This window comes from Sycon ciliatum, chromosome 8, assembly GCF_964019385.1.
Source record: "Sycon ciliatum chromosome 8, ocSycCili1.1, whole genome shotgun sequence".
Taxonomy (NCBI): Eukaryota; Metazoa; Porifera; class Calcarea; order Leucosolenida; family Sycettidae; genus Sycon; species Sycon ciliatum.
Window position 1 is genome coordinate 29,128,989 of NC_088650.1, and position 15,000 is coordinate 29,143,988.

Consider the following 15,000-nt stretch of genomic DNA (forward strand, 5'->3'; position numbering starts at 1 on the left):
TTCGTGGGAATGCCACCAAACTCAAGGACCGCCCTACGGATTTGTACAGATGGGATTGCTTGATTTGTACAGATGGGATTGCTTGATTTGTACAGATGGGATTGCTTGATTTGTACAGATGGGATTGCTTGATTTGTACAGATGGGATTGCTTGATTTGTACAGATGGGATTGCTTGATTTGTACAGATGGGATTGCTTGATTTGTACAGATGGGATTGCTTGATTTGTACAGATGGGATTGCTTGATTTGTACAGATGGGATTGCTTGATTTGTACAGATGGGATTGCTTGATTTGTACAGATGGGATTGCTTGATTTGTACAGATGGGATTGCTTGATTTGTACAGATGGGATTGCTTGATTTGTACAGATGGGATTGCTTGATTTGTACAGATGGGATTGCTTGATTTGTACAGATGGGATTGCTTGATTTGTACAGATGCCGGGATTGCTTGATTTGTACAGATGGGATTGCTTGATTTGTACAGATGGGATTGCTTGATTTGTACAGATGCCGGGATTGCTTGATTTGTACAGATGGGATTGCTTGATTTGTACAGATGGGATTGCTTGATTTGTACAGATGGGATTGCTTGATTTGTACAGATGGGATTGCTTGATTTGTACAGATGGGATTGCTTGATTTGTACAGATGGGATTGCTTGATTTGTACAGATGCCGGGATTGCTTGATTTGTACAGATGGGATTGCTTGATTTGTACAGATGGGATTGCTTGATTTGTACAGATGGGATTGCTTGATTTGTACAGATGGGATTGCTTGATTTGTACAGATGGGATTGCTTGATTTGTACAGATGGGATTGCTTGATTTGTACAGATGGGATTGCTTGATTTGTACAGATGGGATTGCTTGATTTGTACAGATGCCGGGATTGCTTGATTTGTACAGATGGGATTGCTTGATTTGTACAGATGGGATTGCTTGATTTGTACAGATGCCGGGATTGCTTGATTTGTACAGATGGGATTGCTTGATTTGTACAGATGGGATTGCTTGATTTGTACAGATGGGATTGCTTGATTTGTACAGATGGGATTGCTTGATTTGTACAGATGATGGGATTGCTTGATTTGTACAGATGGGATTGCTTGATTTGTACAGATGGGATTGCTTGATTTGTACAGATGGGATTGCTTGATTTGTACAGATGCCGGGATTGCTTGATTTGTACAGATGGGATTGCTTGATTTGTACAGATGGGATTGCTTGATTTGTACAGATGCCGGGATTGCTTGATTTGTACAGATGGGATTGCTTGATTTGTACAGATGGGATTGCTTGATTTGTACAGATGATGGGATTGCTTAGTATTGTTTTTAAAAGCATGATGTCGTATTTCCGCTTGTGTTGTTCAGTGATTTGGCTTATAACAACCTGACGTCCTTGCCGGCATTGGTGTTTGCCAGTCTCACCAACCTGCAATACTTGTAAGTCGGCCATCCACCTTTATGTATCACAAGTATCGCAGCACTTGCATAACAAAAATCCTGAACGCAGGGACCACATTTAGGAGATTATTTGAATGGTCAGTTTAGATAGGTTTCCCTTCACTGACTTGTTCATAATCTTGGGTTTAATAGACCAACTGAAACAATGCCATTTCAAGCCAGGATTCTAGGATTTGGACATAAATAAACAAAACCAGAGGAGTGCAGGACACCAATACCAATTTTGCTGCTGTGTAATTTTGCTTTTGAACACTAGCAACGGGGATAAAATGGCGGAAATGGTTAGCTTATGTCATGCATATCCATCAAAACAGCCAGGGATCTGCTCTCTCTTTCTCTTTCTCTCTCTCTTTCTCTCTCTCTCGCGTGCGCGCCCACTCACATGCACACATGTGTGTGCATATGTTAGCATTTTTTAAAGTGCATGTGGACGCATGTGTGCGCATGTGTGTATATGTGGGCATGTGCATCGGCACTAATAAACATGTGTGTGTGTGTGTGTGTGTGTGTGTGTGTGTGTGTGTGTGTGTGTGTGTGTGTGTGTGTGTGTGTGGTGTGGGTGTGGGTGTGTGTTTGTGTATGCGATATTTTAAAACATGATGTTCCTTCTCTAGGTCACTTGATAACAACCCAATACAGTATTTTGAGTCAATGAGCAACTTTCTAGTGTTTGACAACATGGTGCACCTTCAAGTTTTGTCACTGAGAAGACTGCAGCTGATCAAGGACCGGATGCTTGTCGACAACTATAATCTGTTTTGGAAACTAAAGGAGTTGTCAGAGCTGTAAGTCGTGGTGATGAATTCTGGCTTGCTAGCGGCATTCAAGTGTACATGCTGGCAAGCAGATGACATGTTTGTGCATTATTCTACAGTTTGGTGATATGTGCGGTAGTTTTCCACGGGTAGCATGGGTACCCAATCGGGTATTGTTTCCATGGTAACACCACAACGCACCCCTAGCCCTTCCCTTACACACGGGGTAGACATGCGGAGTATTACATGAATTTGTACACGTGCACTTTACATGATGTCATCTGCGACTTCGGGTTTTCGGGTACGAATCTGTACCCGTCTACCCGAGGTCCTCACGGGTAGCATGGGTACCCGACTACCCATGCACACCACTAATTATAATGGTATCTATATCTCTTGACTGTTCCCATGGTATAGACATCTGGACGGCAACGTCGAGAGAAGGCCAAACTTTGCTGGACTCTTGTTCTTCACGGGAAATGCCATCAAAGAGTTGTAAGCATGTGCCGAGTGAAGTTATTCAGTTTGACTTCAATCTGTGTACATCAAGTCACACACAAAGACCTATCTATGCTATTTACTATAGCTTCTAGATCTTTTGTCGTCGTGAATCTTTGCCTGCTTTTATTTTCTAGATGCTTTGTAGCAGCAAATTGAACATATGTGAAGGTTCCGAGAAAAGGCTATGATGATCAAGCTATGATTGCTCATGCAGACTCACTGTAGATTTCTGCATTGTGCAGCCTTTAAAATTCGCTATGCTTGTGTGTGTGTGTGTGTGTGTGTGTGTGTGTGTGTGTGTGTGTGTGTTTGTGTGTTTGTGTTGAGACTAAAAATATAATTCATTCCTTTCCTGTTGTCCTCTCTGCTGCAGGTACTGGGGTGGACATACGTTCAAGAGTCTTGGCTACGTTGGCAAGCCATGCGCACTGGAAAAACTGTAAGCACAGAGGCAGAGCGCAGTGCTCTATGCACTGGATTTGCACGGGGCAGCAAATTCCACCGCAGTCTTTTCTCCTTATTACCCTGCCATAGCGATGCTAAGCAACCTTGTTGCAAAGACGAATGGTCTCTTCTGCCTCGTGGCTACTGGTGAAAATACTCGTACACAGCTGGTGTAAAACAGCTACCTGTATATCATACTGGAACACAACACGGCAAGTACTCCATTGAACTATTACTTTCACTAAACAGTCCACTTTATTCTTGATGCAGTGAACCAGCATAGTTCGCTCATTGGAAGTGAAAAGTTGGTTCATGCAAGCAAAGTTGCGTCCACTGACCAGCCAATGTATCCCCGGGATTCACATTGCCAGGGATCTGCAGCCCCAACACTGTTTTATCCATGGGATCTGATTTATATGACCCTTAGCTCGGGTCCCAAAAGGGGCTTACATAATCCAGGAGATTACTGTGAAAATACCTCAGTCCAAAATCTTCATCTTTCACAGAGTTATGGGTGGATGAAATGTGTATGTACATCTCTTTATATGGAAACCTCAACTTTCAGATGCATTTCTGTGTGTGTGTGTGTGTGTGTGTGTGTGTGTGTGTGTGTGTGTGTGTGTGTGTGTATGTATGTGTGTATGCATGTACGTGTATGCGTGCCTGTTGGTTATGCAGGAGAATGCCAACTGGTACACTGGAGACTATGCACTGGGAAATTGGTGGGATTTGCGGCCGGTGCAATCGCTTGACTGAAATGTAAGGTACAAGGTCTAACCTGGTCCAGGGAATTAAGTATTGCTAAATACTGTACATAACTTTGTGGCACAGCCCTGGAAAAACTGTTCTCATTGTTGATGTAGTGATGTACATCCGGACATTCTTTTTACTTCTCCCCCAATGCGCCCCCCCCCCCCCTCACCCACACACACTTGGTCGATGTTCATGCTTGATTTGTCTTCTGTGCCGGGTCTGTGATAGTTTTGTTGCCAGCTTATTCTGTTGGGCACGATCTGCATTTCCATGTTTACTACTGAACTCACCGAAATCAAATGTGTGTGTGTGTGGAGGGGGGGGGGGGGGGAAGGGGAGAGGTGGTTTTGGACAAATTTGCCAAATTCTTTACACAGGGGATGATGCACTTTTTGAGGCGGGTGGTCTTCATTGCGTGGTCTGGTGAGAGTGGTGCAGATATGAAGTGGCGAATGATTTTCAAGCCATGGCTTTCTTTGTTTTACCTTTTCTTACTGTCCTTTGTGTAGAGATATGGCCAATAACAAGTTGACTGACATCGACCCGCTTCAAAACTGCACACAACTAACACAGCTGTAAGCATTCTATTGATATTCAATGTAATGGATGGTGGTGTTTTATTGGTCACAGATCAGAGAGTTTCAAAATTATGTAATTTTTAAAAATAAGAGCACTCAAATTCATGTGTGCACAACCATGGTTATCATCTTACTATGTAAGAATTTGAAGTACATCTTTACATGGCACAATTTGTAGTTACCGTATTATCTCTAATATAAGCACAGTCTCCAATAATAGCACGTCTCCAATAATAGAACACCTTGGGGCGGCATTCAAAAAATAAAGTGCTCAGTCTCCATTATAAGCACACTGTGCAAATTCATTATCTGTGCCGGCGAAAAAACCCTGAAATGTGTGTGTCTGACATGAATTTGGCCATGGCAACATGCCTATGAAATGAGGTTGAAATAATAATGGAACAGTCTCCAATAAAGGAACGTCTCCATTAATAGCACGGGGCGGAGGTACATTGAAAAAATAAAGGACCGTGCTTATATTAGAGATAATACGGTATATTGAGGGTTGAGGGATATGCTCAAATAGCACTGTACGATGTACAGTTGTACTGACTACAAAAAATTAGTTGTGCCGTGGATGCACTTGCTAACTTCCGGATAGGAATGATCCTGACACATCAGTACGTGGGTCGGATTCCCCCTGAAATGCTATGTATTTTCTGCACTTTGGGCAAACTTGCAAAGCACGTATTGCCTTCGAAATTTGGTCTTCCGTTTCCATAAGCATTATGGTACATTTTAATGAAAAAGACAAGGTGTGAAAATATGATACGTATACTGTAATTTCACAAATTTTCGGTGTACTTTTATTTTCGGTACTTTCGGTGCATCTGTTTCATACCTAAAAATTTCAATACACCGAACAAACACCAACACACATAAACCAATAGGGAACTGCTTCTCTGTACCTAAAATTTCTGTTCACCTAACCTGGCCTTTTGCCCGGCTCAAACCGAAAACATTGAGCACCGAAAATTTCTGAAATGAGACTATATTTTTGATTCTGGCAACTTCCGTTTGGCTCTGCAGATACCTGAAGCAGAACCAGCTGACAACTGCCATTGTGGAAAAGACAATTTCTTTCCATACTGCCCTTGTTGACGTGTAAGTGTTTGATCGCCTCTTCCTTTTCTGGATCAGGGTCACTCACGTAGTGACACATGCCATTGAAATTCTGGGTGTGTCTAATTTCAAATCCAGATTGTGCAACAAATATGCGCAAAGCCATTGAACGGGTTCAGAACCTTACTCAATGTATATTTACCGTACCGATATGAGCATTAAATTTGAGTATTGCGCTCACTTGCCTCATCATGAATAAAAACTCTGAGCTCCGCTGATGAGACCTAAGAATTTAGAAAGCCGTCGGAAGATTGAGATGTATGTGACTTCTAGCTAGCTTTCCAGAACATGTCAGCCTGCTTTGTTTTGGTTCACTGTTGGTAGGTAATGATTTAAATACTCTGCGTTTGTTCCCATATTTCCGGCTTCTCCTGTGATGTTGACTACATTTGTGTAGGGTCCTGAGCCACAATCACATTGAGCGGCTGAAAGAGTTTACCTTGGGCAACATGTCACGCCTGGAGCACTTGTAAGTTCAACGGAACCTCTCACGTAGCCTACTTTCAGCATGTTCAGGCTTCCCATGGAACATCTTTTGTTCCGTTTGCCTGGGTAGCTGCATGTGGGCCATATCTTCCAAGCACCCAGGCCCCCCCCCCTCTCTCTCTCTCTCTCTCTTTCTCTCTCTCTCTCTCTCTCTCTCTCTCTCTCTCTCTCTCTCTCTCTCTCTCTGTCTCTCTCTCTCTCTCTCTCTCTCTCTCTGTCCCTCTCTCCCTCTGTCCCTCTGTCTCTGTCTCTCTCTCTCTCTCTCTCTCTCTCTCTCTCTCTCTCTCTCTCTCTCTCTCTCTCTCTCTGTCTCTCTGTCTCTCTGTCTCTCTGTCTCTCTCTCTCCCTCCCCCTCTCTCTCTGTCTCTCTCTCTCTCTCTCTGTCTCTCTCTCTCTTTATCTCTCTCTCTCTCTCTCTCTCTCTCTCTCTCTCTCTCTTGCCTTCACCATGTCGTTTTCCGTTTCTCTGTCTCTCCCTCGTCGTTTGTCAGGCAGTCGAAAAAAACTTGCTGTTAGGACACGTCTTGATAATCACTGCCATACCTATCCAAGTTTTGCATTGCACATGTCTATGCAAACTATTGTTCCTTTTCTTATCATCATTCCTCCAAATCTGTGCTTAGTAACAATCTGCACCAAGTGATAAACTCGAATTAATAGCAGCGCATGCAATGCGAATAGTCTGTCTCTGTCCAAATCTCCCCAGAGATCTCTCGTACAACCCGCTGGTGGACATCCATCCCAGGGCATTCATGGGTACGCCGATGCTGCACAGACTGTAAGTCAGTAGTACCAACACACATGGCTCATGCATGCACCTATGACCCTCATTTCTGACTGATCTCTGACTGATGCACAACACAGAATTATTCTATCACACACGATAGGAGAGACTACGATTACATCATCGTAATTACTCGTAGTCTATGTCCAAGTTGGACCTTTTCCTATCAAATATTTAACTGCTCAGTTGCACCCAATGCTGAGCACAGTGAGCACAGATCCGATGAGAAAGTAAGACTGGGTGCAGGCGACGCTGCCAATTCTGATCTGTTGCTTGATGCGGAAACATTACTTTTCCACACCCCATGCAACACAGTAGCTGCTGCACACTGTGGTTGTGTGTGTGTGTGTGTGTGTGTGTGTGTGTGTGTGTGTGTGTGTGTGAGGGAAGGGGGGGGGGGTATACGTATACTTTTGTAAGCCAAAAGGGTAGCCTTGTCAGCTGACTGAATGTTGTGCCAACACAGCAGTTCAGAGTGTTTTAGCAAGTTTTGTTTCTGATTAGCAGCTACATACATATACATGACTCAGTCCCTGTCTGCAGATTTCCACCGTTTGGCATTCGGCCCATACTCTGAATTACCAGCTTGCGCAGCTTGCGCAGAGAGTTTACTGCCTAGATAAAGGTCTAACATATACGACACGTCACATGCACGAGAAGCTCGTGGATATTGTCATTGCTTTCCTGAGATATTTATTGACAACTGCTGTAAAATACGCTGCCGTGTTTGCATACTGATGGGTGTTTCTATCTCCGTTTTTCTCTACCATTGTGAACGTACATGGTAGGATATTGAATGGAACTCAGTTTCCCAAGTTTCCGGAGCTCGGCCTGCCGCGACTTTTCCAGCTGGACATTGCTGAAGGTGTTACAAACCTGCATGTATTTCCACCATCCAGAAACTATCCATCCCTCAGATTTCTCAAGGTACGGTTTTTCTGTGTACTAGCATTCTTTGCTTCACATTCTATGAGCTGTCATGCTCACAGGAAAGATCTCTGTGTTGTCCTCCCTTTTGTCCTTGCTCTTTTTCTTGCTCAGCTTCTTGTTGCTCTTGTTCTCTGTGTGAATGAAGTATTCTGAGGCATTCTGTAGCTTGTTCCCTGCTTGACTTTACCATTATCAATGTATGTGTATGAGCAAATGGCACAGACTTGCAGCCTCAGGACTTGCACAATTGCTTCATGGGCATTCTTATACAAACTAGCATCACACCTTCTGAGTTGTAGGTCTAAAGCGAGGTGTATTCTATACTGGCATGAGGTGGGCAACATGTTGTTAAGACAGCACTCTATCTTCCAATGTGCAATTGCATGCAGATTTCCACCAACATGCAGAATACCATAGAGGAAAGCCTGAAAAGAGCTAATAAAATTCTTCGAATTTCCACTAGCAAGACATGATTTCATCCATGGAACATGAGCAAAATTATGTTTGCCATGATCACCTATCCAATACCGATAGTCTATTATATTAATTAGTCATATCTTTTTGCATCTTTACCTCGAGTGGGTCTATTGTTATTAGGCAATTGTCTGTTATAGTCACCACTATAAATAAAAATCCAATCCAATCCATCACTCACACTATTTTTTTACTCTCTCTCTCTACAGACGGAGTATCATTTTCACTGTTGCCGCTGGGAGCACTGGGATACGTGTGATACCGAAGAGGAGGGCTCCGTTGGATCACCAGATCCTAACAACTACAGGAACGCTAATCTTACACATCTTCCAATTCCGTTCGGTGGTAAGTCCTGAGAATCTAGGCCAAACTGATCACATGTTACACACTTGGAATGATGAACTTCTTCTGTCATCTACCGTAAGTCAACAAATATTCGGCGCATATTTATTTTCGGCTATTTTCGGCTTGGCCATTTTCGGCCTAATATTTAGTTGCGGCCAAAATTTCGTTTTGCAAGGTTCAATATGACAGTGCATACAGACAGCAGCAGTAAAGGCTGGAATTTAATGCGGCCAAAATGTGTTTTGGCCTTGGCAGGCCGACATTTAAAGACATCAAAAATCTGTAGACTTTCTGTATAGTCTGGCCATAAAACTGGATGAGAAGACAAAAAATGCATGTTTATCGGGTGAAGTAAATACACTCAAACACACAGTCGCCGAACTTGTGGCGACACACGCCTTTCAAGAGAAAACACTATAGTGCTTGTCACTGCCCCCCCCCCCCCCGGTTTTGGTTTTGTGAGACTGGAAATGTTGTATGGTGTCTGTTTGAGGTGAATACATCCTGTCATCAACAATTACACTAGTACATGGCTAGCATCTGCCTAGAATTCAGAGAAGTTTGGAGAATGTGGCCAAAACTACGGTGACCCCGCTTAGTAGAGGCAGTAAGGACAAGCCGAGTCCAGCTTGACATGTTACTATTGTTTATCATGAAATTGTGTACTTAAGAGAGCATGTCTGAGAATGCCAAAGTATGTGTGCAAGTGGATCTCTCCGATTTCGCTCAAAATTTGCAGGTAGGTTCCCTTTGGGGTGTGGATCGATTATGCAAAGCCCTTGAAAAAGTTTCTGAAGGGAACCTTGAAATTTGCATACCCCTCAAAAATGGCCGAAATATCACATTATTTATGGGTCTAGAAACGAGTCACGCCACAGCGTATACGAACAAGCTATGAACAAAACTCCATCAAGCCAACATTGCCTCACCTTAGAAGAGTTCCTGGAGCAGTACCGCTTAGCCATGCCAGGATCACAGAAGACAAGGTCCATCACCCCCTGACGCCACAAATGATCGTCTTGAAAATAGCCAATTTACAAGCGCTGGCAAAACAGCCAGCTACGTCCTCAATTGGCCAGAACTATACACCGGCAGATAGTAGAACACCTCTTCTAGCGCTGAGGACATGTCCCCCATCTTCCTTTTGGGGTTTTCTTGAAATAAACTTTTTTGAATTTTTCCACTCGACCATGCTGAAATACGGCCAAAGTCATACCTGCGCAGGAAAGCTCGCTACTCCGCGACGTCTCCTCAGCAATTTCTACTCCAACACTACTCCCACAGCCGCAGAACAAAGTGTAGTGTTGACTCTGACAAGGAAAAGCAGCGGTGATCACTTGTCACTCCAAACGACAAGCTTCTCCTTGCGCCACCAATAATATTTTGTGCGACTGTTGATGCAAAAGTGACTGAAGGCCTGAGCGCAGTTTTTGAATTTTATTGCAAGATGCACGGTGAGATCGCGTGCTCTGTGACGTAGGATGACGCTTCCTGCATCACGTTACGCGGCCATCGATCGCGAATGTGCCTGGAACGCTACTCGGAACAGACCATGATGGCAGAGGTAAGATGAGCTTCATTTCCTGCTTGAACTGCTGAGAACCCCCACAAACTGCCCTAGGAGTGTTGCAATGGCAGCAAGCCGTTGGAATATGCCCCGTACAGCATGGAGAGTTATTCGTCTTTCACACTTACCTCCTGCAATCCCGAACATAGTCCAACAGTAAAAGTCCCTTGTTTTCATGTCGATGCTCGACAAAAGCGACTAGCTCGGTCCCTTTGTGTTGACTGGCACGCGAGCAGCACTGGCTGCACGCACTTGTCGCGTGAACTGCATGAGAGATTTCTTACGTCATAAAGAATGTGATTTCATCATCATTTCACTGGTCTTCGACCTACATGGTCAGGGAAAGTCCCGGTTCGTAGGCCTACAACACGGTCAGCGTGTTCTTGAGCGCCGTAACCTGGTAACAACACAAGTGTGATCACTTCCAGACCAACGGGCGTTCAAGGCGAGTAACAAGCGCACTTGAGAAAGGTGACTCTGAAATCTCGTGAGCCGTGGGCCACGCGACTTGGCATTCTTGCGTCACAAGGCACGTGATTTCACCGTGCATCTTGCAATAAAATTCAAAAACTGCGCTCAGGCCTTCAGTCACTTTTGCAGCAACAGTCGCACAAAAAATTATTGGTGGCGCAAGGAGAAGCTTGTCGTTTGGAGTGACAAGTGATCACCGCTGCTTTTCCTTGTCAGAGTCAACACTACACGTTGTTCTGCGGCCTTGGGAGTAGTGTTGGAGTAGAAATTGCTGAGGAGACGTCGCGGAGTGGCGAGCTTTCCTGCGCAGGTATGACTTTGGCCGTATTTCAGCATGGTCGAGTGGAAAAATTCAAAAAAGTTTATTTCAAGAAAACCCCAAAAGGAAGATGGGGGACATGTCCTCAGCGCTAGAAGAGGTGTTCTACTATCTGCCGGTGTATAGTTCTGGCCAATTGAGGACGTAGCTGGCTGTTTTGCCAGCGCTTGTAAATTGGCTATTTTCAAGACGATCATTTGTGGCGTCAGGGGGTGATGGACCTCGTCTTCTGGGATGCTGGCGTGGCTAAGCGGTACTGCTCCAGGAACTCTTCTAAGGTGAGGCAATGTTGGCTTGATGGAGTTTTGTTCATAGCTTGTTCGTATACGCATTGGCGTGACTCGTTTCTAGACCCATAAATAATGTGATATTTCGGCCATTTTTGAGGGGTATGCAAATTTCAAGGTTCCCTTCAGAAACTTTTTCAAGGGCTTTGCATAATCGATCCACACCCCAAAGGGAACCTACCTGCAAATTTTGAGCGAAATCGGAGAGATCCACTTGCACACATACTTTGGTATTCTCAGACATGCTCTCTTAATTGTTCATATCTGGGTCCAAGTTGGAAGACTCCCTGCCTATTCATTCTTCGGCATCACATTCTTCAGGTGATGAGGTTACTAAAGTTGGGCATCGCACAGGAGATGTTTAAACATTTATTAAACTCCTCTCTTTTGTATTTCCTTCCAGGTTCTTTTGAGGATATGCCACCAGAAGGATTCTTCACCGAACGTACTGATGAGCAGCAGAGACAGTTCAACGCTGTAAGTCAATCCACCGTCAATGTGTCTGGTCAAATTGAAACATACTTTGTCTTTGGGATCACGCCACTTCTAACTGGATCATAATTATGTTCTCCCTCCTTTCCTTAGGAGCAGAGTTTGAATGTTCTACACCCCTATCCCCAGTTTTCAGTTGTCGTGAATGCAGAGACATTCCTGTGCGGATAATGCTGCCCATAGAAGTTGAACCTTCAGAACTATACACATCCACACAATCTGAATCTGTCCAGGTAGAGGCAATCACGTCATCTATATTTTGCTGTGCTGCCTCTGATCCTTTAGACCTGGTCGCGTGCTACGGAAGCCATACTTCCCATCCAGGCGTACACGGGCCGTGTGTGCTGTATGCCGCACCCGAACGGCCTGACGCCCTGCTTCGATCTCCTCGGCGAGTCCTGGCTACGTGTGCTGGTGTGGATCGTCATCGCCATGGCAATAGTCGGCAACGGCACCGTGCTGGTGGTGGTTGGTGTGTCCAAGCAGAGGATCATGCAGACCAAGCCGCTGGTCATGAGCCTGGCGTTTGGCGACTTGACCATGGGCATCTACATGCTTGTCCTGGGTATTGTGGATTTGATGACCAAGGGCGAGTTCTCTCAGTACGCCGTCAACTGGAAGGAGGGTGCAGCGTGCAAGTCGATTGGCTTCCTTGCAGTCTTCAGCTCACTAGTTTCTGTTTTCAGTCTAACAGTAATCACACTGGATCGATATATCACCATTATCCATGCTATGAAGGTGACGCCGCTCAACTCTCGGCGCCTGAAACGCATCCTGCTGGTCGGCTGGCTGGTAATGTTTCTGGTGGCGCTGCTGCCCATCTTCGGTGTCAACAATTACTCGGCGTACGTCGTGTGCCTGCCACTTGCTAGCCGAACTGCCGCTGACATTTTCTACGTGGTGCTGGTGCTTGGAATCACGGCCATCTCATTCCTCCTCATAATTGTCTGCTACATTCACATCTATGTGACGATTCGCAGGTCGCCAGCGCCGATCAAGCCCGATTATCAGGTACGGTTGACTGTTTAAGCGGGGAACTAGCTTAGGCTTGATGGGCTTCTTTGTCTCCTCAATACGATGTTGTAGGGAAATAGCAGTTGCTGCTTAGGTTTGATGGGCTTCTTTGTCTCCTCAATGCGATGTTGTAGGGAAATAGCAGTTGCTGCTTAGGCTTGATGGGATTCTTTGTCTCCTCAATACGATGTTGTAGGGAAATAGCAGTTGATGCTTAGGCTTGATGGGCTTCTTTGTCTCCTCAATACGATGTTGTAAGGAAATAGCAGTGAATGTATTGTGTAAGATTCCGTTTTAGGTCATTTTGCCACAGTAAGGTAATTGTGATCCTTTGCTAGCATACTGCAAATCAACAAATGTTCGGCACGTATTTATTTTCGGCTATTTTCGACCTGGTAAATACCTTGCCGAATATTTGTTGCGGTCGAAATTTTATTTTGCAAGGTTTATTGTGACAGTGTACTAGTATACATTAAGCAGCAGTGCAGGCCGAAAATTTAATGAGGCCGAAATGTGCTTTACCATAAGTCGCCGAAATTTGAATGGGCCGACAATTGTGGACTTCCATGACACGAACCAGCATGCACGAAAACTGCCATTGGGATAGCCATGTCTTCAACAACGTGCTAACCTCAGACTGACGTGGCTGTGTGTGTGTTTGCTTTCTATTGTCCTCTCTTGATTTTAGACGGCGCTCAAAATGGCGGTGTTGATCTTCATTGACCTGTGCTGCTGGTCGCCGATCTGGGTGCTCAGCTTTCACGCGCTTGCCACGCATAAACCCTATATCACACTTCAGCAGGCAAAGTACATTATTGTCCTGGTGTTTCCGCTCAACAGCTGCGCAAATCCATTCCTGTATGCTATACTGACGAGAAACTTCCAGCGAGACCTGGTGAAGATGATCACAAGTGTATCACTGCGTCGCCGGAGTAGCTTCATGCCTCAAGCATCGGGTGGGCAGTCAGGAGAGACCATGAAAAACCTGCGGGACGTCATGGCACAGCTGCAAAGAGAAGGTCGCAGGAATGCGAGGAAAACCCTGGGCTCCCAGTCCAGCAACACGAGCAACAAGGCATCGTATACGTCAAACCATCCTGTACCGGCCGCATCCCCGACAAGACTGGAGCGCATGCCGTCGCAGCTGAACAGCTCCAGCAGTGGGACGGATCCCGGACCCATCGCACAGACCATAGATGCGCAGGACGCCAACATGGCCAGCCTGTTTGAACAGACTACCAGTGGCAATGCGCATGCTGAAACACAGCTGACTTCAGGTACAGATCAACCTACAACAACGCCAGCACACAAGTCGGGGCACAACGTGGCATCACTGCACAGTGCCAGCAGCAGCGAAGACACAAGACCTGCATCCGCACCCGGCGACATCACAACTGGAAGGAATGTGTCTAAGCAGCAAGCAGCAAACAAATGCAGGACTGTCCGCGTCAATAGGTCCTTTCTCTCTCCCTTCACGCATTGTGATGACTGCTCTATTTCAAGAGGAATGAGAGTTAAAGAAGACGAATACCTAGCCTGGAAACAGGCCAGAAAAGACAGGCAAGAGCGGAGAAAACTTCAAAAGATAGAGGAGAAGAGGACACTACGTGAGCAGCCCAGGTCATACCCTCTGCAAGATCTATCGGCGCCGCGGCGGAATACAAGTGCAACTGCAGCTGCCGCCACGGCTGCGCTCAGTGGCCTGGTGCCAATGTTCATAGCGCAATGTCCGGACACGCATGGACAGCTGACTACGCAAAGTCAGCCAGTGCAGTCGCACTGTACAAAGAGAGATATTGACGGTGATCACTGCAGTATTCTCGGCGATGAGGAGAATATCGATGGAGACCTTGGCGCGCATAGAACGGTACATGCTATCCAGCCGCGGCTAGACAGACAGCTTCGGAATATATACGTTACATCGCTCTAGCATATTGACACTGGTTGCATTCCTAAAGAACACAAACTGAATCATATTTACAATTGTTTGTCCTGTTATGAAAATTACTCCCTTTGACAAAGAGAATTATTATTTTAGTTGAGACCTACTGGACTTGATGCCAAAACTAACGTATTTCCCGTATCCTACTCATTGAGATCTTGCAGAGTTGATCACGAGTGAGCACATCCGCTGACGTTTCTTATGTACTATTCAGCTCTATTGTCATGAACACATTATACCACAAATCTGTTGCTCCAGTGTAAG

The 15,000-nt window shown here is 45.2% G+C and overlaps 1 protein-coding gene across 1 annotated transcript in view; it reads left to right on the forward strand.

The window, feature by feature from the left end:
• The window catches only part of LOC135822615 (thyrotropin receptor-like), a 28,862-nt gene that overhangs the window by 13,770 nt on the left and 92 nt on the right, over positions 1 to 15,000 (forward strand). Inside the window, exons 10-23 of the mRNA XM_065335430.1 lie at positions 1,380 to 1,451; positions 2,087 to 2,257; positions 2,645 to 2,722; positions 3,102 to 3,167; positions 3,851 to 3,931; positions 4,435 to 4,500; positions 5,533 to 5,607; positions 6,023 to 6,094; positions 6,818 to 6,889; positions 7,684 to 7,822; positions 8,509 to 8,644; positions 11,692 to 11,765; positions 12,066 to 12,791; positions 13,483 to 15,000. The exon at positions 13,483 to 15,000 is cut by the window's right edge and continues 92 nt beyond it. Of these exons, the coding sequence (XP_065191502.1) occupies positions 1,380 to 1,451; positions 2,087 to 2,257; positions 2,645 to 2,722; positions 3,102 to 3,167; positions 3,851 to 3,931; positions 4,435 to 4,500; positions 5,533 to 5,607; positions 6,023 to 6,094; positions 6,818 to 6,889; positions 7,684 to 7,822; positions 8,509 to 8,644; positions 11,692 to 11,765; positions 12,066 to 12,791; positions 13,483 to 14,724 (3,070 nt within the window). The 3' untranslated portion in view covers positions 14,725 to 15,000. The remainder of the gene's footprint in view (positions 1 to 1,379; positions 1,452 to 2,086; positions 2,258 to 2,644; positions 2,723 to 3,101; positions 3,168 to 3,850; positions 3,932 to 4,434; positions 4,501 to 5,532; positions 5,608 to 6,022; positions 6,095 to 6,817; positions 6,890 to 7,683; positions 7,823 to 8,508; positions 8,645 to 11,691; positions 11,766 to 12,065; positions 12,792 to 13,482) is intronic.